The 21,793-nt window shown below is 44.1% G+C and overlaps 1 protein-coding gene across 1 annotated transcript in view; it reads right to left on the bottom strand.

Annotated features, from left to right (window-relative positions):
• Window positions 1-845: 845 nt before the first annotated feature.
• ANKRD13A (ankyrin repeat domain 13A) overlaps window positions 846-21,793 on the bottom strand; it is a 39,431-nt gene continuing 18,483 nt past the window's right edge. The window contains exons 3-15 of the mRNA XM_007180117.2: window positions 21,079-21,203; window positions 18,874-18,919; window positions 17,224-17,367; window positions 16,357-16,546; window positions 12,505-12,571; window positions 11,057-11,138; window positions 9,014-9,075; window positions 8,134-8,264; window positions 7,302-7,459; window positions 6,484-6,597; window positions 5,296-5,456; window positions 3,666-3,733; window positions 846-2,823 (exon numbers count right to left, since the gene is read on the bottom strand). Of these exons, the coding sequence (XP_007180179.2) occupies window positions 2,628-2,823; window positions 3,666-3,733; window positions 5,296-5,456; window positions 6,484-6,597; window positions 7,302-7,459; window positions 8,134-8,264; window positions 9,014-9,075; window positions 11,057-11,138; window positions 12,505-12,571; window positions 16,357-16,546; window positions 17,224-17,367; window positions 18,874-18,919; window positions 21,079-21,203 (1,544 nt within the window). The 3' untranslated portion in view covers window positions 846-2,627. The remainder of the gene's footprint in view (window positions 2,824-3,665; window positions 3,734-5,295; window positions 5,457-6,483; window positions 6,598-7,301; window positions 7,460-8,133; window positions 8,265-9,013; window positions 9,076-11,056; window positions 11,139-12,504; window positions 12,572-16,356; window positions 16,547-17,223; window positions 17,368-18,873; window positions 18,920-21,078; window positions 21,204-21,793) is intronic.

Below are 21,793 nucleotides of genomic sequence, written 5' to 3'. Positions count from 1 at the left end.
TAAAGTATTCAGGAGGATACAGTAAGTTACATGCAAATACCCTGCCACTTTATAAGGGACTTGAGCATCCACAGGTTTTTGGTATCCATGGGGCATCCCGGAAACACGCCCCTGCAGATAGTGAGGGAGGACTGTACTTAATTCCCAGCACTGTCTTATGTGCAGAAGTTGCTCGATGAAAGTTTACTGCTGGTAATGGTCCACCCAAGCTTTAATAAACCCTGAAGATAAAGTTAGAAACTATTACTTTAATGAAATAAGCCATAGGTATGGCTTGTCTTGACCTAAGAAGAGTAACAGTTTTCACAATGTTCAAAATATTGCTTACTTCCCGCCCACCCCCCCCCCCCCCCAAAAGCAAAGCAGATCCTTCACAACTTCTGGAAATACCAAGGCCTCATTTCCGGAACCCAAACATTTTTTACTGGTCACTGCCTTTTTTGTTTTAATACCAACATATTTAGGTGTACGGCAAGTCCAGGAGGCTGAATCATCACCTGAGCTTCCAAGAACAGCCTCACAAAGCACTTCGGCTTCAAAGGAGAGAGCAGATTTACTGAGATTAGATCTAATGTTGGTTTGGCTTCCAGCACTCCACAAGAGACAGTCCCTCTCCAGGGCTGCAGAGGTGCTCAGAGCGGCCGGATGCTGGCTGTGGAGTTTCCATTTGAAAGGAGTAGAGTGTGGGCGTGTGGACTGTGTGACTTGGGCAGGACGCCGAGAGGAGTGTGCCACCTTTGTCACGCACGAGCGAGGACTGGGAGGAATTCTAATGTTCCAGTAACATGCATAACAGGAAGGGGCTAGAAAAATGTGAAGAGAAAAAAAGACTCAAAGGCTGTCTAGAATATTGTACGAGCACCCTCTAAGGAAGCAGTCTTTATTTGTATTTTAAGAGTGAACACATATCGAAAACTGCTGTGACGGTGACACAAAGTTCAGTCCCTTGTTAACTGACCTCCTGGGGAGAAAGTCAAAGACATGGGGAAGCAGAACAATGGAATGCAAACAGAGAGATTACCGCGGCCTAACTGCAGCCATTCCCAAGATGTATCTTCCCTCAAGGTAAACGCCAAGTAAACAAAATGCCAACTGTGTATCTGAAACAAACATGATGCTGCATATACTGGCCTCGTGTGCAGAGAAGGAATTTTGGTCAGACCGTGAAAAGAAAGGCAGATGGTCATATGGAATCAAAAGCACAATTCTTTGGGAACGTTTCACTGGCAACGCTAACTGTATATACAGCTGTTAAATGGAACGGTAGTTCCTGTTTCCCTTCCCGTCCCCAAAGCAGCACAACAGACAGGAAATGGACGCAGGACAGAGGAGGAGGATGTTGTTACTAGGTGACTTCAGTGCAGCCTGTGGGGATGAATCCATGGGCCGGGCTGGAGTGAGGGTGCCCTCGGCCGCATTCCCCAGGTTCTCTAGGTTGTGCGGTGGTTATTTACAGAAGGGTTAGACAAAATAGTTAACTACTGAGGGTATCCAAAAAAGGCCTGAGAAAATCTGGTTAAAATGTATAACCTTGTATTGCTACTGATAGGAGTAGTCATTTTTATATCTTTTAAAAATAATAAAAAGATTCTGTTAAAAAATATATTCATCCAGAAAGATGTTGATTTGAACTCTAAAAAGTAACGTAGAATCATCATTTTCCCTTTTGAATACAGAGCCACTGAGTTCCGTTTGTAGCTCCCTTTCTAGTTTCAAGCCCACCCCTTCCTCTCAGGTGCCCCCAGGGCATGTAGTGAGGTCTTCCTAGGCCTCTGCGTGGAGACCCTTCACCAGAGAAGGCCTGGAACACACCCCTGGTTTGGTGATCCTTTGGTCAGCCTGCCCACTTCAGTAACAAGCCTCGGGCTCTCCTAGCTGCTCCTTCAGGGCCAGGATTAGCTGCCTTGGATTTAGCCTGGAGGATCCTGCTCTCAAAGGAACTGCCTTTACAAATTCAAATCAGATCCCTCAAAGTGGAGTGAGGTGGTTTGAAACCATTAGTAATTTTTAAGGCTAAGGCAACATCTGTTGTCATCTGTGTATCTTAATTTGATGCAAATAGTTAACCCTAATATAAAATGGATCCTGTACTTATCTCCTCTTTAGCTGGGTGTGGAAGGAATGGAATAAGGAGGGGATGGAGTAGAACAGTGACAGTGCCCTAGAAACCCCGTAGAAAGGTAAAAACAGAAGAGCAGAACGGCACAGATGATCCATTTCTTTGGTGAACTGTACAGAAGTGTCTCCCAAGTTCTCTTACACCACACTCTGCAAAGGCTGCTGCTCTCGTATATAAAACACCCTGACTCCGCAAGAACTTGTTTTGTTATCACTCCTTGATAAAAATTCATCCACAAACCTGCGGGGTGGGGTTGGGGATTGGGTTTTTATCTAAAGCTGGTAGTAAAAATGTGACCTGCAAGCCAGTACAGCTATGGAAAGTGACGACGCTCTCCTCCCCTCAAGCCTGGAGATGGGGCCGCTGGCCCCCAGCCCCTTCACCGGGGAGCCCCGGCCCCGCACCTCTGTGGAAAGCAGGGGACGGCTGCCGTCCGCTGCTGCATCGTGTGAGGCGCAGCCCCTGGGCCCGCGTGCAGACAGAGCCTCCGGGCGGGAGGCAGGAAGGCCTACTTCTCGGTGAGCGACAGCTGTAAGACCTGCTGCAGCTCCGCCTCCTCCTCCCGCAGCCGCAGCTCGTGCTCCTCCAGCTCTTTGGCGGAGAGCTCCATGGCCAGCTGCAGGTCGCTGTCAAAACTGCTGGTCTCACGGGAGGCGCCGGGGCACAGGCCTTCAGAGCCGGTGGGGAGGCTCTCCTGGACAGCCCTGCGTGAGAACGACACGGGGCAGAGAAACAGTGTTTTAACATCGTCATCGTGGCAGCAACAGCCATATTTCTTAACCGCGGACCCAGTGTGCGCCGAGCCCGGCGCTTCCTATACCCTCTTGTACACGATGCCATCAATCCCACGTAACTCTGGGGGTGTAGGTGCTGGGTGCAGGTACATACCTGCCCGAGATCACCCAGCCACTAAGTGATGGGGCTAGGAATTGAACCTGGATCTATTTTAAAGCAAAACCCAACTTCTTCAGCAGGTTTTCATATGTGCCCAGGCTATAGGAAAATGCTTTGTAAAATGAATCTTTCCAGTTTAACCCCTTTTAAAACGGATAATCTGGGAACTCCCTGGCAGTCCAGTGGTTAGGACTCCAAGCTTTCATTGCTGAGGGCGCAGGTTCGATCCTTGGTCTGGGAAGTAAGATCCCACAAGCCACGTGGTCCAGCCAAAAAATCATCATCATCATCATCTAATCACCTCTGTAGCCCTTCCCCAAAGTGGCACCATCCTTAACACTGTATAAACTTCCCACTGACGGCACCGAGACCCTCTGTGATCATACGTTCTTCGCAGAAGATCAGACCGATCAGAAAACATTTACTGAGTGCCTTTCTGCCCACGGCAATGGTTAGTGAACTGGTCAGCAATTCTATCACCAGTTCCTGGAAGCTCAGCCCCCGAGAGTTCAGAGCTCCTTTTATGAGGAATTGCCCCAAGAGGAAGCAGGAGAGCTGACACTGTATCAAGTCTCTCTTGCCAGGCCCACTGCCGCATGTCCTAAGCGCCTGTGCCAACCTCGGGTCAATCATCAAGAGTCACATCAGTCACCTCTCGTCCTGGGCGTCACAGGTATGTGCCTGGCCAGTGCCTCCACTAGAAGCTGGTCCTGAAAGCTCCTAGGAAAGACATGTGACAGACACGAATACCCCTTAGAAGAAATAAACTGTTGTACTGATAACAAAAGGAAAGCAGCAAGAACAAGATTAAAAATATTTACAAGTCCGTTATCCACAAAGCTGTGTGAAAAATTAATAGACTGGGGTTATCTCTAAAATGACACCCAAATGTCAGATAGTATATGGTCCACTACCCTGCTTGATTTGATATCAAGTATGAGAAGGTGGTAGCTGTCAATCTATTAAAAACAACTCAACCTCAGGCAAAGTCTCAATGAACAAAGCAGATAATTCTTCTAGAGCAAGATTGGAATACATAACTCATTATTTGTCGTCTTTGACTTTGGCTACTCCTCTTCTCAAAATGTATGGCTGACAAGGTTTATGTAGCTATTGGGGGAAAAAATAAGCTCACTTATAACAGGGAAAGGAAACACATACTGGATTGACAGTGATGGCTAGGAGAGGGAAGCCTCTCAAGGGGAACATGCTAGCACTGGGGTCTGGCCCTTGGCCCAGCAGCCTCAGAAAACAGAATGGCTCTAAGAATGGGTCCATGGGAGGCGGGGCTCATGTTACCCAAGCTGAGACTCCAGAAAAAACCAGGATGCCAAAAACCTCAGCTGGGGGGACACTGGAGTGTGGGTACCATTCTCAAAGCTTAGCGGCCCCATGACGGCAGGCGCTGGGGCTGCTTCGTCAAAGAACTCCCAGCACCTGGTACAGAGTCTGGCACAAAGCAGGCACTGTGCAAACATCTGCCGAATGAACAATGGAAGGACAGAAGAAACCAATGAACAAACAAATGGACAACAGGAGCCCAGGACCACACCAAAGGGCAGTGGAGGGAGAAGCAGATCCCACTCTAGTAGAGCAGGAAGCCACAGAGGGAGGGGACGGAGGAGTTATTGTCCTCAAGCCCTGGACGGTCCCAGGAAGGTGAGGCCTTGAGGAAGAACCACATAGGAAGACAAGAGGCAACTGTTCTCAGGCTGGTCTGTTCTATCCTTAGTACTCAAGAGTTTGGGATTATGCCCCTTACCACAGAATGAAACATCTGAGTAAAAAACAATTTTAACAATGAATCAACCATCCTTTTCATCACACACTTATTGAGCAACCACAACGCAAAGACTGGTCTTCATTGGGGAGGAAGTTGGGATTAAAATCCACATACCTTTGTATGAGACTACTGACACATAGATAACATTCTAGGGAAAAATACGATGGCGTAAACTAGCAAGAATTTACTGTTTCACCACTGGGAAGTTATACAGCACGCTCCGAAAGATACAAGATTATTAGCTACATCGGTGAGTATAAGGAAAAGACAAGTCTGTCAGGCTGTATCCTGTGAATGATGCTGACTGGGGCTATGCAGATGGTCTCATATAATAAGCTTTTATAAAAGACCAGGTGCATAAAATATAAAATAACCCATGTAAATACCATGAATATGCCAAAGTTGTCATTTAGAGTAAGTCTGTCAGGTTAGCCAAAGACTGAGGCCAAACTGGACGGTAAAAGTTTCCAAGCCCCGCCATTTATTCTGATAAATGCACCTGGCTTCTTCTGGACTCCAGTAAGCTCTGCTGGATGGCAAACTGCATTATCTCGTAATCTTCATCCTGCAAATACACGTTTCTGCCGTTGTCTTGAACGTGGTAAGATTCAGGAATTTCAAACACAGATTGATCAACCTCAAAGTTTGTGAGAGTGGAAGCTGAAACACAAAAGGTGACAGTACAGTGCCTGAGTTAGTAAAATAAATTTCCACTTCAACTTTTTATAAAAATTTTTTTAAATTAAAAAAATGAGCAAATTAAAATCAAGGTTGGCTACTATGTAAGAGAGATTTCAAGGAAGAATAATCTTGACAGAGAAAAGTACCAGAATACTGTTTTTTTCTTTTTGCCTTCACTTTTTTTTTAGTAATAAAATGCATAGTCACACAAAAAATATACAGAAGACTGTAAAATGAAAAGTGAAGATCTCTCTCCCTACACCCTGTCTCTCCTATTTCCAAATTCCAGAGGTAACCAGTGTTTACCTGTGGGTCCTTTGAGGAATGTGATGTGTATGTGTATATATCACACAATCACACCAATGTGTTTTTTTTCCTTTTTTATTATGAAATATAGTAAATATATGAAAGAAGATATAAGATATCTGTAAACTTAAAATAAAAATGATAATAATAAAACAAAGGCCTGTATATCCCTCAACTGGCCTAAGACACAGAACACTATTTTACCACAATTAAAAAAAAAATTCAATTACGTTTCGATATACTAGCAATGAGTAACTGGAAGATAAAATTAAGAAATAAGTCCATTTACAGTAGCATCCAAAATCTGAATTGGATTGATGGCAAAGGAGCCTGAGGAAATTTTGGGGGGTGATGGAAATGTTCTGTATCTTGCCTGTGGTAGGGGTTACGTGGGTGTATACATTTGCCAAAAGGCATTGAACCGTCACATTTAAAATGGGAGTATTTTATTATATACACGTTACACCTCAATAAAGTTGTTTTTTAAGAATAGGCTGTCTTTTTAATTCAAGTGGGGTCATACATATTCTGCAAATTGTTTTTTTCACTTAATCGAAACTAAATCTAAAATTTTATTTCATTCAAGACAGAGACAGAGATCTACTCATAAGATACTCTAATTTCAAACTTGAATAATTACTATAATGACTAAATGTATGAGGTTTTTTTTAATCACATAATCCAACTTTTTTTTTTTTACCTGAATCAGACGGGGTCCCTTCCACATTTTGAGATACAGTTTCTTCAGCAGTGCTACAGCCATTAACATTTCCAAATGTAATCCGTGCATTTAAGACATGAAACAAGGGAATTTCTAATAAAATAAAAGCTTTTATAAATAAACTTTACTGAGAAGAATAACAGCCACCATTTACTGAGCGCTGACTATGCTGGTACCATGCCAAGTACTTTTTATAAGTATGATTTCATTTAATCATCATAACAACCCTTCCCAATATACAGATGGGAAAACTGAGATTCAGAGAGGTTAAGCGACTTCTCCTAGATCACAGTAAGTGATCGAGCCAGGATTCAAGTGGATACAGGATACAGGAGCCAGGATACAACTATCCAAAATGTAAATTCCTCACAAGTAATATGTATTATATGTGGTATCATGCACACTAATTCAAGCCCAGAAACATATTAACGTATCAAAGGATCTTAGTGTCAATTGTCTTCCTCAAATAATAAGTTTAATTTGAAGTTTCACTTAAGTAAGGTTTCATATTAAAACAATGAATGTGTCACATTTTTATGCCTTTTTCATCTGTCAGCACCATCTGTAAATAGAACTGATGGCTGGGGGGATCTCCTAATTTTAATATGCAAAATGAACTAAGAATCATGACACTTCTTTAAACCAAATTAAACTAGAGGATAACTCTGCCCTCCTCCGTTAAGTCTACTGTCTGCTTCTTTTGCCTCAGGTGCTCCAATTCCCTGAAGCACACTCTGTCTCCCGCAAAAACAGGCAGAACCTATGGGCACGCCTGTCTGTGGTTTATTGAACGGTACCTATTTTGACAGGAAATCCAGGTGGGAATTCCAGTTTGATGAAGTCTCTCAGTCGGGCAAAATGAGCGCTAGTTCGGGCCATCAGGTCAATGATGGGGATGACCTGCTCCACGAGAGAGAGAGGAAACTCCTCACACATCCACAGCATTGCTTTAAACCTGCCGGATTGGATGAGAAAAGACTGAGGCCATCTCCCTCAGACAGGGAGACTGCGTTACTTCTACGCAGTAGGCTAGACAACGCCAGCTTCCTTACGCCCCACGCCCCAGCCTTCCCAGTCATCTTACCTCCTCTAAGTCTGAGCTGGGAAAGGATTAGAGCCACAAAGAGCTCGCATCACCTTGAAATCGGGCAAGCAGGGGAAATGATTTGCGCTACAAGCCTTTATCGATAGCAAGCAGGAAGAATTGGTAGCTGGTGGAAACCATTTCATTTGATCAGCTGAAGCTTGTTGGCAGTTAAAAAAAATAAATAAGGAATTCTTATATCCAATCTATATTCTATTTGGAGAAGGTCGAATAATAAGATGGGCAATCTACTGTTACCTTTCATCAGATAAAGTAATTTTTGTTTTTTGGGGTTTTGTTTTTTTGGTTTTTTTTGCAGCATGTAGGACCTTAGTTCCCAGACCAGGGATCAAACCTGTGCCCCCTGCAGTGGAAGGGTCTTAACCACTGGACCGCCAGGGAAGTTCCAGTAATTTGAAATTATTTTTAAAGGAAGGACCAAATTATTTTTAGAGGAAGGACAGAACATGACACTGGAAAACAGCACGACTTCTGAAACAAACGAGAATCCGTTAAGTTGACAACGGCTGCTGAGTCTCTCTTACTTTTGTGTTCTAATCGTCAGCTCTTTTGGCCTTCCGATGTCTCTGTCCTTCAGATCAAACTCTTCGTTGAAGTACTCGTCAGGCGTGATGGCTGTGGGGTTGTTGGCGGTGGCACACTCTGTGGTGAGGTCCTGCCGAGCCAGAACTCAGGGGAGTCAGAAATGCCAAATGATGCTGACAAGTGGAGGCCTAGGGCACCCAGCCTCTGAGGTGGACACGTTAACCAGCTACAGAGCAGGAAGTTCTAGTCATTAGCTTTTTTTTATTAAGTTAACTGCACAGAACAAGAAAATTGACAAACAGATTGCCAAACTACATGACCAAGTCTAATGGATTTCTCCATTTCAAATCATTTCTCCACTCTCCTTTTATCTCCTGATTATAGAAAGGAAAAAGAGAGACAGACAGAAATATCTGAAAGCACATGGGATCTGGAAGATTTGGAGTTCAAGTTCCAGCTCTGTCCTTCTCTAGCCTGTGACGTTGGAAAGGTAATTTCATTTTTCTGACCCGCAGTGACCTCCACGGCGGCAATTTCATATGGTTATTGTGAGGACTGAGAAAGAAAATGTTTGTTCAGGTGCTCTATTAAAATATAAAGTCCTGAATCCTTTTTTCAGTTCCATTTTTATAGTGAGGGCCTAGTTTAAAACAGGAGAGAAAGCACCTGATTTCTATAATCACTACCTGCCTCTAAAACCTTTATTTTCAAAGACTCACTCATCTTATTCTCTCCAAAAGAATATCTCAGATTTCAGCTGGGGAGTACTCTTTAGCCTTTTCAAATCGAGTGGTCTGCTCAGGATTCAGTAAATGCCCCCACAAGCAGAGAAAAGTCATCTCCTGTTAAACCATGCTGGAAGCTCACGCTTCGACTTACCCCTTGAGCACCAAATTGGTGTTCCACAGTCCCCAGCAAAGACTCCAGTGGGTTCCTGTCCGCTACAGAGGAGGGAAAAGTTGAATGTCGAATATTATACCTTAATTATGATTATAGAAAAAGATTCTCATCCTACCTTCATGTTTCTCCATCGTGCATTAGGAAATCCATCTATGGACAGGCCAATAAAATCATCCCCAATAGCCATCAGCTAACTTATCCTTTTTTTGTTTTGGTTTTTTAAAAAAATATTTTATTTATTTATTTATTTATTTATGGCTGCGTTGAGTCTTTGTTGCTGCATGCGGGCTTTCTCTAGTTGCAGCGAGCGGGGGCTCCTCTTCCTTGCAGTGTGCGGGCTTCTCATTGTGGTGGCTTCTCTTGTTGTGGAGCATGGGCTCTAGGTACACGAGCTTTAGTAGTTGTGGCACGCTGGCTCAGTAGTTGTGGCTCGCAGGCTTTAGAGCACAGGCTCAGTAGTTGTGGCGCACGGGATTAGTTCCTCCACGGCATGTGGGATCTTCCTGGACCAGGGATCGGACCCGTGTCCCCTGCATTGGCAGGCAGATTCTTAACCACTGCGCCACCAGGGAAGCCCTAACTTACTCTTTCTAGCACACTTTTTATTAGGATCTCTAAGCTAGATGAACAATAGTTATAAGAATTCAAGGGCTTCCCTGGTGGCGCAGTGGTTGAGAATCTGCCTGCCAATGCAGGGGATACGGGTTCGAGCTCTGGTCTGGGAAGATCCCACATGCCGCGGAGCGACTAGGCCCGTGAGCCACAATTGCTGAGCCTGCGCATCTAGAGCCTGTGCTCCGCAACAAGAGAGGCCGCGATAGTGAGAGGCCCGCACACCGCGATGAAGAGTGGCCCCCACTTGCCGCAACTAGAGAAAGCCCTCGCACAGAAACGAAGACCCAACACAGCCAAAAATAAATAAATAAATAAATAAAATTAAAAAAAAAAAAAGAATTCAATCAGCATAGTAGAAAAAGTTTGGATTTAGGAACGAGCCAGATCTGGATTCTAACTGCACCTTGGCTGGTCGGAGGCCTCAGCTTCCTCACCTGTCAAACTGGACTAATGGGAACGGTAGTGGAGGTGTGAGTTAACAATGGCCACATGCTCACCACACACTGCAAGCCCCAGTCTCAAGGTTTATGTGTAATAACTCATCTAATCCTCCCGATGACTCTAAGGCAGGTCTGGTAGCACTCATTTCACTGCTGAGGAGACCAAGGCACAGCAGGTAGGTAACTTCACAAGGCCCTGAACCGGCCTCGCACCAGCTGGGATATGGCAGCCATGTATTGGCCATGTTTTGGCTCAGAGCCCAAGTTCTGTCCAAATCTCTCATCGTGATAGTTTGGACTAAATCACTCATTCCAGTGATAAATATTCTCCAATATCCTTATCTACAGATTTTTTTCAACCGAATCCAACAATTGTTCTGCATAACACATAAACAAGCCCTGTGAATGGCTTTAATTACAACTGGAGCCAACCACAGGGGAGGACCTCCAAGAACGAGTCAGACTAAGGAAAATTTTATAAAAAGGAAATTTGGATTGGCATGACCTGATCACATTAACCCCCAAATTTAACAGAGGCAACAAAGACTTCCTCTAGGCTAAAAAAAAAAAAAAAGGGGGGAGAAGGGGGACTTCCCTGGTGGCACAGTGGTTAAGAATCTGCCTGCCAATGCAGGGGACACGGGTTCGAGCCCTGGTCCGGGAAGATCTCACATGCCGCGGAGCAACTAAGCCCGTGCACAACTACTGAGCCTGCACTCTAGAGCCTGCGAGCCACAGCCACTGAGCCCACGTGCCACAACTACTGAAGCCCACGCGCCTAGAGCCCAGGCTCCGCAACAAGAGAAGCCACCTCAATGAGAAGCCCGCGCGTAGCAATGAAGAGTAGCCCCCGCTCGCCGCAACTAGAGAAAGCCTGCGCAAAGCAACGAAGACCCAACGCAGCCAAATAAATAAGTAAAATTAAAAATTTTATTTTTAAAAAAAAAGGGAGAAGGGAAGAGATTACCTTTATATCTCTTTTTTTCTTCCTCAGTCAGATGTTCTGTCCGTATTTTGGTTATCACACTCACATTGTTCACTGTATAAACCTTGAGAGATGTGTGCGAAAGGAAACAGTGACACGGGGAATCAAAACTCAACAAATAAGCATAGCAAGAGCAAGAATGCTGAAGCCAAAACAAAACAAAACCCAGCAAAATAAAAATGAGAAATGGTTAACATTCATTAGAACCCTTCAGAGAAAATACACAGCTACCAACTTAGAAATGCATCAGCAGTTACTTTGCATCTCTGACATTTTTAATTACCCCTGAGTAGTTAACGGTGACAGGCTGCACCTTCCAACTTGCCCTTCTTGTTGCTAAACACTCTCAAAGAAGGTCCTGCAATTTAGGCCTCCCAGCTGGATTTCTACTAAGGGGCCCAAACCTGCATCGTGTACTTGGACTGATTTGTGGTAATCTTATACTCAGACCGACTTAGACAGCCATCTGCTGGACAGAAGGAAAAAGGAAGGAACACAAGGTTCTCTACACTGGTAAGATTTAGAGAAAACCAGCAAGCCACTATTTGAAAGGTATTCCGTATATTGACCTCAAATTATTTTAACTGCCAGGGTCAATGCTCTGTTTTCAAGGTTGATTGAAGAATACTGGGGTCTGGAAAATCACACATCACAGTTCACAGAGAATTAACTGTATATGCCAAAACGTGGATTCCCAACGTTTAAAGATTCAGGAAACACACCCAGCACTGGAAGGGCTATTTCTAAGTGCATCTCACTAAGCGTGACGTAAGCTTTCTTTGCTCACTCAGAGGTCACCAGAGGACCCTGCAGCTGCTGGCAGCACCGTTGTGAGCCATCAATCCCCGCTGCACTGCAGGGCTAACGAGAGGCCAGGAAACAGCTTTCCCGCTGACACAGTGCCAGATGACTCGAGCAACTCTCGTCTCCACTATGACAACTATCTTCTAAATTCACTGACATCATGTAAGTGGGCTGGAAGCCTACTGGTTACAATTAGGCTGACTAAAAATATTGGGAGACTCATAAAAGCTACTTTCCAATATATATTGTTTAAACCCACTCAGGTGATAAAAAAAGATGAACAAGCATGTTAAATCTAGTCCTTTCTTTTTCTTTTCTTTCTTTTTTTTTTTTTTTTTTTTTTAAAGAATTAAAGGAATTGTCACTCCCACCAGGACAACTGGTACCTGGACTCATTTCTCTACAACATAGTTTCTCTTTGCCATAACGAGAGACCTCCTTGGGACATGCTATTACATTTTCTGAAAGTCAAATAAGATACAAATCCAAGGAAGAGACACACTAGACAGAACTTATTCCCCAGAGCACCTCCACGGCACAGATGCATGACAAAATCTGAACAGAATCCTCATTTGCATAGAAGCTAAATAGCTATATTAAATCTTATTTTAAGAGTTTCCTTTTACCTTTGCTTCGTAACCATTAACAACTTCTGCTTTATCTGTCCTCCAGCCCCAGAATCCGGATTTAGTTCTGATAAAAAGTGAACACCACAAATTTCCACATGTACAATATGCCATTCAGATTTATCCCTGCAGCCTTTATAGGTTTTTTCCCCCAGCTTAAGTTAGTGAAGGACACTTGGAAATTAGGGTCCTACTGTCCACAAAAGGATGTTATTAATGACAGATGGCTCAAGCATCCCCCACCCCCTCCCACAGTTATTAATCAATTTGCCTCACCCCCGGCAAGAGAAAGCCTCCATTCTTGGCTTCTTTACGAAAGCTGCCGGCAGAGGCAACAAAGGTGGTGACATTTATTGGACAGCTGTCCCCAAGAAGTGAGTGCAGATGACCAGCGTCCAAGGGCTCGCCACTAAGGTGGTATCTCGGCCAGAGCATTCATCTGGGTCATCCCAGCTGTGGGCACCGATAGAGTCAGTGGCTCTATCCCCATAAGCAGCAGTATCTCAATCGAGGAATTCTTAGAACAGTGAGGCACAGACCATCATGCTCCTGGGAGAACATGGGTTGGGCAGGAACTCATCACTGTGGAGAGCTGCTTGCAGAAACCATTAGTGCCTGCGAAAAGGCTTGGGAGTTGCGCGCGTTATCAGGTTTGGTGCAGCGGGGGAAAAGAATATCAAAAGCAGTTTTTCAGCCCAGCCGTTGAGTCCAGCTCTGTGGAACTGCTTGTAAAGCAGCCCAGCACTTCAGCAGCAGCTGTAGCATTGGTAAAGTGCCCAAACACCCAGTTACTCAACTCAATATACTCCTGGAAAAAAAAAATGCATTTAGGAGCCAAATGCGGCCAAGAGGCTCTGATTCTTTTTCAAAGCAGCTCACCCTGGGAAATGCTCCCACTCCCAGGGGAGCCCTGCCCAGACTGCCCCTTTGTCTAGGACATCACATCCCAGCTCCGCTGTGACTGCTGCACTCGGGCCGGTGTCAGGCAACTGCCTGCCTCCTGCTCCGACCCCGGGGTGAAGCAGGACACCGCGCAGGAAGCTCCAGAACGGTGGCCGGGAGGCGGTTATCTACGTGTTGTGTTTCCAAACAGTTTGCTTTTCTTCTAATGAGATTTGGTAAATGCAATTAGTCCAGACAGGGTATGCGGAGTTTTATGTGTGTATTACAGTCCATCAGAGAAAGGAGGGACCAGAGCTTTAACTTTCCTATTCGTTACCCACAGTTAGCACAACGTGACCGATGGAGGGAAAGAGAGGACTCCTAAAGGGATGATACCACATGCTAGCTAACTCCCAATTTACATTCCAGAAACAAACTTAGGGACCGCACCTGCCTCATTAACGAACCTGAGTCCCCTTTTAGTCAGCGATCAATGAAAATCAAGATATTCCTTTGGGTGAACAGTTCAATCCTCAGTTCCTGTCTTTCACTAAGAACTTGGTATCTTGGCACGGGAAGTCATCGCTTTCTGGCACTCGGACTGAAGGATGACTAGGTCTGCTCCACTTCATCCTTCGTGGATGCTGAGAAATCAGAGGCGCACTTTCTCCCTGGGAGCTGCCATGCTCCTCACTCACCCACATCTGCTCTACCTGCAATCCTGGCTGCTCCATTTCCTTCCCCACATCCACTCTCTGACAGCTTAGTTATTAAACTCAACATCTACATCCTATTTTAAAACCAAGATTCTAATAAATCCTTGGCTCCTTGATTAACTGTACATGCAGAGGCATCTGATAATGATAGGAGAAAACCCAGCTTCCTCTTTTGCCATTTTCACCTCTGCCCGTCTCCACTGAGACCACTGTGCCAAAGGCCACTTAGCACACGCTGGGACTCGGAGGCTGCCACACGATGTGGAGAAAGGCTCTGAGGGTGGCAGGGAATGCTCTGTTTAAGGTGGGCAGAGCAGAACCTTTCAGAGGAGAGACAAATCCAAACTGCAACCAGAGGGTATATATCCACAGGCCCAGAATTCACTCGGGCAAAAGTATTACTTTGCAAGCATCAAGCTCAGAGTAAGATTAGGAGAAAGAACGGGATAAAGAAGACTATCATAATATAACAGGCCCACATCTTCCAAATTTAATCAGCTGAACACTAGCTCACACCTCGGGTAAGAACCAGGCAAGCACACTTTTTCTAGCAGCAAACCTCACCCTCAAGAGGGGCCCAAGCCCTTGCTTGAACCACGAGAAGCTCACTGAGCACCTATTTCATTCCAAGCACCAAAAACAGCAGGTGCCTTCTAGAAATTCTCTCTCAGCAACTCTCTGATGCTCGCAAAATGAGGGTTAGCCTGAACCATCTGAAAACCCCGGGACCACAGGAATACAAAATGCAACTCAGTACAAATGGAAGGGGGGCTGTCTACCCTCCGCTGGGTAACAGCCAGTAACCATCACATTGTCTGTAAATTACACTTCAGAGCAAACAATGACGCTACAATGACGCTCTGCTGCTGAACTAGGGGGAACAGTGGCTCCTCTCATGACATCTGAGATTTCATCTCGAGATTCACTCCTTTTTTCTTTTCAGCTGAGGAAAACAGGAACCTGAAGATGAAGCCGCTTGCTCGAAGCTGCAGTTAGCAGCCCTGCCGATGGCGCCCGCTTCCTCCAGCCCTCGGCTCCCCTGTCTTCCAGCTTTACGAGCAGAGCCCTAAGCTGGCGTGCCCTCCCGGCCTGCAGAGGCGAATGCTGAAGCCTGGAGGTGTCTTCCCAAGACCCTTTCAGGTAAAGCCACGGTCAGTCCCTAAACCTTGCTGTCCCTGGAAGACAGCGGCTGTCACCTGGTGAGGCCGGTGCGAGGAGGCTGGCGACAGGGGACTGACCCTGCCTCAGGGGGTGTCACTCCCAAAGCAGCAGCATACCTGGCATTTTCTCTTCTGCTACCAACAAATACCCTAATTCCACAGCTTGATCTAAATTAGGGGAAAGGGGCACTTAAACCTTATGTTTGATTAAACCGAAGACTCTCAGTTTTATTAATAAATTTTATACTGGAAACAAAGAAGAAAAGGAAAAGAGAGAACAGTCAGTATATTCATTAAGAGAAAAGAAAGCCTAAATCCAGAAGAATAGTGTCCATGTCAGCTCAGGCTATGCTGCTTTGGTTTACAGAGAGCTGGATGTGACATCCTAGGCAAACACTCAGGGCTCTTACAGACTCCCTCAGTTCAGTGTGTTCTATGGTAGAAGCACTCAGGCCAACAGCTATGACAGCCTTCCCCCCCTTACAAAGGCCCTCCCCGCCTCGGCTCCGCCCACAGGCAGAGGCCCAGAGATGGTGTTCTCACCTGGGTTAACCGAGGCACAGACCTCCCCAGAGGTTTCTCCAGATAAAGTCTGGAATAAAACTGAAACCCCTCCAGACTCTTGCTCTAAACTATTAGGCCTCATGGGGAAGCAGGAGGCGGATGAGGGGGAGGACCACATTTAATTGTATGCTAAGTGTGTATTTGACTGACTAATATCAGTATAACCACACTCAATACTGGACCGATTCTACCTCGGAAACTCCAAGCTCCATGATTTGGGACTAGGGAGTCTTGTGGATTGCCAAACACAGAAATAAAATGCAAGCAAAATCCATTAGAAAAGGGCCCATAAAAGAATATGAAGACATTTCTCCAAGATTTAACCAATGTGCTATAAAAATGATACATGGTGGAGGATGTCAGCTGTGGTTTGTTTGGTTACAGCAGAGATCAACTTTAAAACACACTAGTGTTTCTTACACCATATTAGAAAAATCCCAATCCACCCATACTTTCCAGTTAATATATGCATGGCACTAAAGATGGCAGTAAAGGGATTAGACATGAAAATGCAGAACCTAAATCCATACCTTTCAAAAGCAATGTTTTTAGTATCAAGGCTGGTGTTAATGACTGGGCTTGTGAGCCGCCTCTCAACCTCCCTGCCTTTTGGCTTCATCAGGTCCAGAGTGAGGCGCTCCATTTCCTGGGAAAGGTCAAAGTGTTCAGTGGTGACCACTTTGTCATCGTGGTTGACTTCCATCAACTCTGCCCAGTTGTCTGCTCATGGAAACAAGGGCGTAACTAAGCACAGTGCAAGGAAGATGCAAAACCAAAGAAGCTTTGTATGTTAAACTGCATCATCTTTCACACACACCCCATCCCCCCCACCCCCTGGTGCTATCTGATAAAACCTAAAGACTATTGATTATCGATTACCTACTTGCCCAGGAATGATCTGGCCAACTTTCCGTAACTCAGAGGAGGCTCTGGGCCATCTTCCCCAAAGATGCAGACTTTTTAAATAATTTGTATTTTTTGTTAGCAACACATTTCATCTGTGTACTTCTTTAAGTATATGATTACTTAATTAACGTAAATTATTTATGCACAACACTGGGTTAGCCACACCATTTCTCACCCTCCATTAGGGGACCATGCCTGATTATGGAGGCAATATAAAGAGATACAAGACAGAGTCTTGCACTCAGAGGTTTAGGAACGTCATATGTCAAGAGGGTAACAGTGTTGGGTGGTAAATGATATGTGCAAGAGAACTATCCAGATAAGAAATAAGATATAGGAATTGAGAGCTGAATAACTAATAAGAATAACAACAACAAAACATGCCCCAGAGACAGGCACGGAAAAGGCACATAAACGTGAGTACATTTTGATGGTTAAAAAATCACTCAGAACTTAGGAAGAGCAGTGATTACTAAAACAGAACCACTCACCTTCTCCCTTAAAGATGAAACTCCGCCTCCCTCTTATCCAGCTCATGTTCTCAAATCCCAGCAATGTGATATCCACACGCAGTTTGGCACCACTTTTCCAAATGCGACAGACATCATTCGGGCATATTCTGGAAACCAAGGGCACTGGAGAAGAGAAGTGTACTACTGAGAAAAGCCCGAGGGCCAAGCAGAACAGCCACGGCCCAGAAATCAGGGTTCTGACTTCAATGAAAGGACAGGAGTGGCAAGATGGCGTCGGTCATACAGAACTGGGCTTGGCTCCCACACTTACAATATAAGGAGTCATTCTTAAAAAATAAAAATGGACTTTCTGTTCTACAGCTGTTTATAAAACTGCAGATCTCTGTCTTGTCCAGAGAAAACGCTAAATCAATTTCCCAAGAGTATCCTCAATCCCGAATGAACCCTTCTCATTGACTACCATCAGGGCTAGAGTGCATCCGTCTGGCTGTCCTCATCCACATATGCTACTCTCGCCATCTGGCTGAGGCCCCCCTATACTGTCAGGCCCACCATTCAAGATATCAAATGTCTAAAATATGCTGCTTTTTAAACAAAAACTGAGATCAGAGTGGTTATTTGCATTAAAAAGAACTCAGTTTCATAGAAGAACCTGAAGTTCTGTTCTTTCATATACTTTTTACTTCATTTAAATGTTTTATTACAAATATGACTTCTTGCCTGAAAGGGAAGTCTGGAAGTGAAAATAGCTGAAAATCTGGGAGTTAGAAACTGTCATTAACTGATCTACAAGGAACAGAAGTAGAACATCTAGGAAAATTACTGTCAGTCAATTTGCCTTACATAAGATTTTGGAGAAATACATCCATTTTGTTAAAAACAAGCTATTCCAATATTCATCTCATCTTCTTCCTTAGAAAAACAAGTTTAGGACTTCCCTGGTGGCGCAGTGGTTAAGAATCCACCTGCCAATGCAGAGGACACGGGTTCGAGCCCTGGTCCGGGAAGATCCCACGTGCCGCGGAGCAACTAAGCCTGTGCACCACAACTACTGAGCCTGTGCTCTAGAGCCCACGAGCCACAACTACTGAAGCCCGCGTGCCTAGAGCCCGTGCTCCACAACAAGAGAAGCCACTGCAATGAGAAGCCTGTGCACTGCAACGAAGAGTAGCCCCTGTTCACCGCAACTAGAGAAAGCCCGTGCACAGCAACGAAGACCCAACGCAGCCAAAAATAAATAAATAAATAATTTTTCAAAAAAAGAAGAGAAAAACAAGTTTAAAAGGATCGCGTTGAACTCCACAAGGAAATGAGTAACTGATTTATGATAAATCTTACTAAGATTTTAGCCATTTAAAGTGAGATATTAAAAAATGAAAAATATGGATAAATATCAGCGATAACTGATAAAAGGAAGAGACAAAATTGTCTATATATTGTACTGATGAATGCTTGGGAGAAAAAGTCTTATGCACGCAGGTAAAGGTTGGAAGGAACACACCTAAAGCATTAACAACAGTTGTGCTTATGTGGGACTGTGGGTGACTGTCTTCCCTTATTCTCATCCATTCATTTTCTAGATTAAAAAAAAAAATACATATAACTTTTATAAAAAGTTATATAAGCCTATATTCAAGCTAAATAAATTTCAAGCCCACAGCCACTCACCCCAGCTGGTGAATTCCCACTTCATCTGCACGTAGAAATCCGGAGCCTGAAGGACAAAGGTTTAAAATAAATTACCCCTTACAGCGGAAACTAACACAACATTGTAAATCAACTATACTCCAATTAAAATTAATTTTTAAAAAATAAAATAAAATAAATTACCCTTGGTACCATTAACTAAACACAAACACAGTAAGGTTTATTAGGGTTGTTTAAAAGGGAGAGGGAGAAAGAACAGAGAAGATAAGAAGAAACATGAATCGCAAACCCATCAAACTAAATCCTTATTTTATGTTCAGGCTGTTATTTTACCTCAATATAAAATATGTCTAGACAGTTAATAAAGTTAACTGCAAGTGACAAGGTTGGAGGGAGATAAAGTCAACGTTGATTTAGGGGCTCAACCGTGTTCCTAACAGTAATGGCCCATGAGCCAGGAGGATGGGCTCAAGCACCACCACACGATATGGGCCACAGGCTGGTCTAAGCAGAGAAAAGGGAGCATGGACCCCATCTGTTCTACGGGGAACTTGACTGTGAAAGGCTTTGTGTGCTGGGAAGTGCTTGGTGTTTATCGGACCACTCTGAAACCAAGAGGCTGCGAGACATCACTGCCCCCAGAAAGTTGAGCTTTCCCTCCGGTTAACAGAAGACTTTTGCCCCGCTTTCCTCTTAAAGTTTTAGGATTTGGCTTTTTGAGGTTTCACACCACCACAGCAGGCCTGTTTAGGATGATTTTCTGACCTACCATGATTTCCTACAGAAGGTTCTTGGAGAGCTACTTAAGAAATCCAACAGTTAGCATGAAGGAAGAAAAATGCTAGAAATTCCAGGTGTTTGTCTGCTCAAGAAAAAACAGATTCCAATGATGGGTGAAGACACTCCGAGGGGCAATGGATAAGAAATGTGGACACGTAACAAGGAGATGCTGTTGAAAGAGAAGCCGTCATGCACGGCCTCTGGTGCCACCAAGCACCATGTTATTTGTGGGCTGTCTATAACCTCCAGCAGAGAATACAACTCAGTGCACTTCACTGCTATGGATCAATCCAGGTAAAAAAAAAGAAAGTCTTTTACACTGAATTTTTTAAGTGTGGGTGACTCCATGTTAAAGAAGTCACTTTCTGCTTTGTCAAATGGACAAATGATGTTTTTAGTTCCTCCTACAGTGAGTTAGATAAGAAAACAAATCTATGTGATCTTTGTGCACTCAAACACACATCTATTTTAAAAACAATGGATACAACAATTTCATACTTCATGGACGGTTTTTTTGTAGTATGCGTAAAATGAATGTCTTAGGCAGGATTTAGCTTGTGTCACAGAAATTTGTTTTAAGAAGAGTGCTCAGATAACAAGCCGTGATTGTCTCACTGCAAAGTTATTCCTTTTCTCAACAGAATTGTTAATTTTTCTCAAGAAATGTAGAAAGCTGATTTATCTAGCAAATATCTTTGGAAATACTTGGGGAGCTCACTTCTGTGTTTAAACTGAGAATAAACAACATGAAAATAGAACCGCTGGTACTTTCTTGTCTCCTGCTGCCTCAGGAATATTGCACATGGTTGACCAATAAGACGGTTATTGCCAATGACAAAGGTTATCTGAAGAATGGTAACCATCATCCAAAACAATCCAAGAGCCTAGAAGTAAAGTCTTTTAAGAAAATTCTCTAAGTGTCAAAGAGCCCATACATCATTCACAAGAGAGAGAAACTGCCCCAAAGCCAATAACTATAAATAAATTAAGGGAATGGATTAGAAGTCACATAATACGAATGGCTAGAAGTGACAGGGGTGTCAAGGAGAGCTGCACACAGACTTCTGAGCCTCAACAGGCCCTGAAAATCCCCATATAGTCACGATGTTCATTACAATTTCCCCAAGATGACCTGAGCTCGGGATGCTGCTTGTAAGAAAACAGGCAGCTAGACAAATTAATTGCTTGATGTCCATTTGTCTTTAGTTCTAATTTTTAAATAACACTTAAAAGAGTAAGTCTTAATGACCTGGAAACGTAATTTGTGAAAGACTTCATACATTTAACAAGTTGGAAAAGCAAGGAATAATGCTATTTGGTATTCAATACATCGTATTCACGACTCATAAAACTCTTTAGGAAGGCACACAAGGATGTCAAACTGTGTCTGCAGCTGCTGTGTCAGCATTTAACTCCAATGATGGCATTGTCAATTTTTATGGCTACCTCGAGAATTTTCTGGAGCAGCTCGGGAACTCCCTCGAGGGCCATGGATGTGTTGTGGAAGTCCCGATGCTGAAGGACTGTGTACACCATCTCGGGATCACCGGTGCTCACAGCCTCGTGCAAAACTGGAAGGCAAAAAAGTGAAATTGGATCCCCCTGTATTCTCACACTTTCTGACAAATTCCAAAGCCACTATGAAAAGTATCTATCTGGATCAAAGGCCAATATTCTCTTCAAAGTGGGACACAGGCTGCAGCACCCCCTGATCTTTATGACCATGACTACTTACCTCTAGCCCTTACCTGACTGAGAAGAGAAGAGAACATAGCACTCTTAGCCTCTTGAGCAAACCCTGCCATCGTTCCCTTTCCCCCCTTTCTTACCACTGGCTCTGAAATACTGACAGTGTCTTCAGAGCTGGCTTTCATTGTGTGATCACATATCTGTGGAGATGGGCAGGTAGGGTTTGTGTTGTGTATATCCTTGCTCAGTCAACTCAAAATTACTCTGACCAGTAGTACAAGAGTGTGCAAAACAAGTGAAGTGCCAGGATTTCACTGGAAAATACTACTACTTTCAGCTATAATTCCTTTTTGATTTTGTCTATCCTGATGGATTCGCTGGAGTTACCACCACATTCCTCAGGGGAAATCCGGCCTTCACACTCATGTCTGATTCACGTAGAGCCGCTTTCCGGATGAGGAGTCACCCTCTA

The sequence above is a fragment of the Balaenoptera acutorostrata genome, chromosome 13 (genome assembly GCF_949987535.1).
Source record: "Balaenoptera acutorostrata chromosome 13, mBalAcu1.1, whole genome shotgun sequence".
In the NCBI taxonomy this organism is placed as follows: domain Eukaryota; kingdom Metazoa; phylum Chordata; class Mammalia; order Artiodactyla; family Balaenopteridae; genus Balaenoptera; species Balaenoptera acutorostrata.
This window is presented reverse-complemented; position numbering and strand designations above follow the sequence as displayed.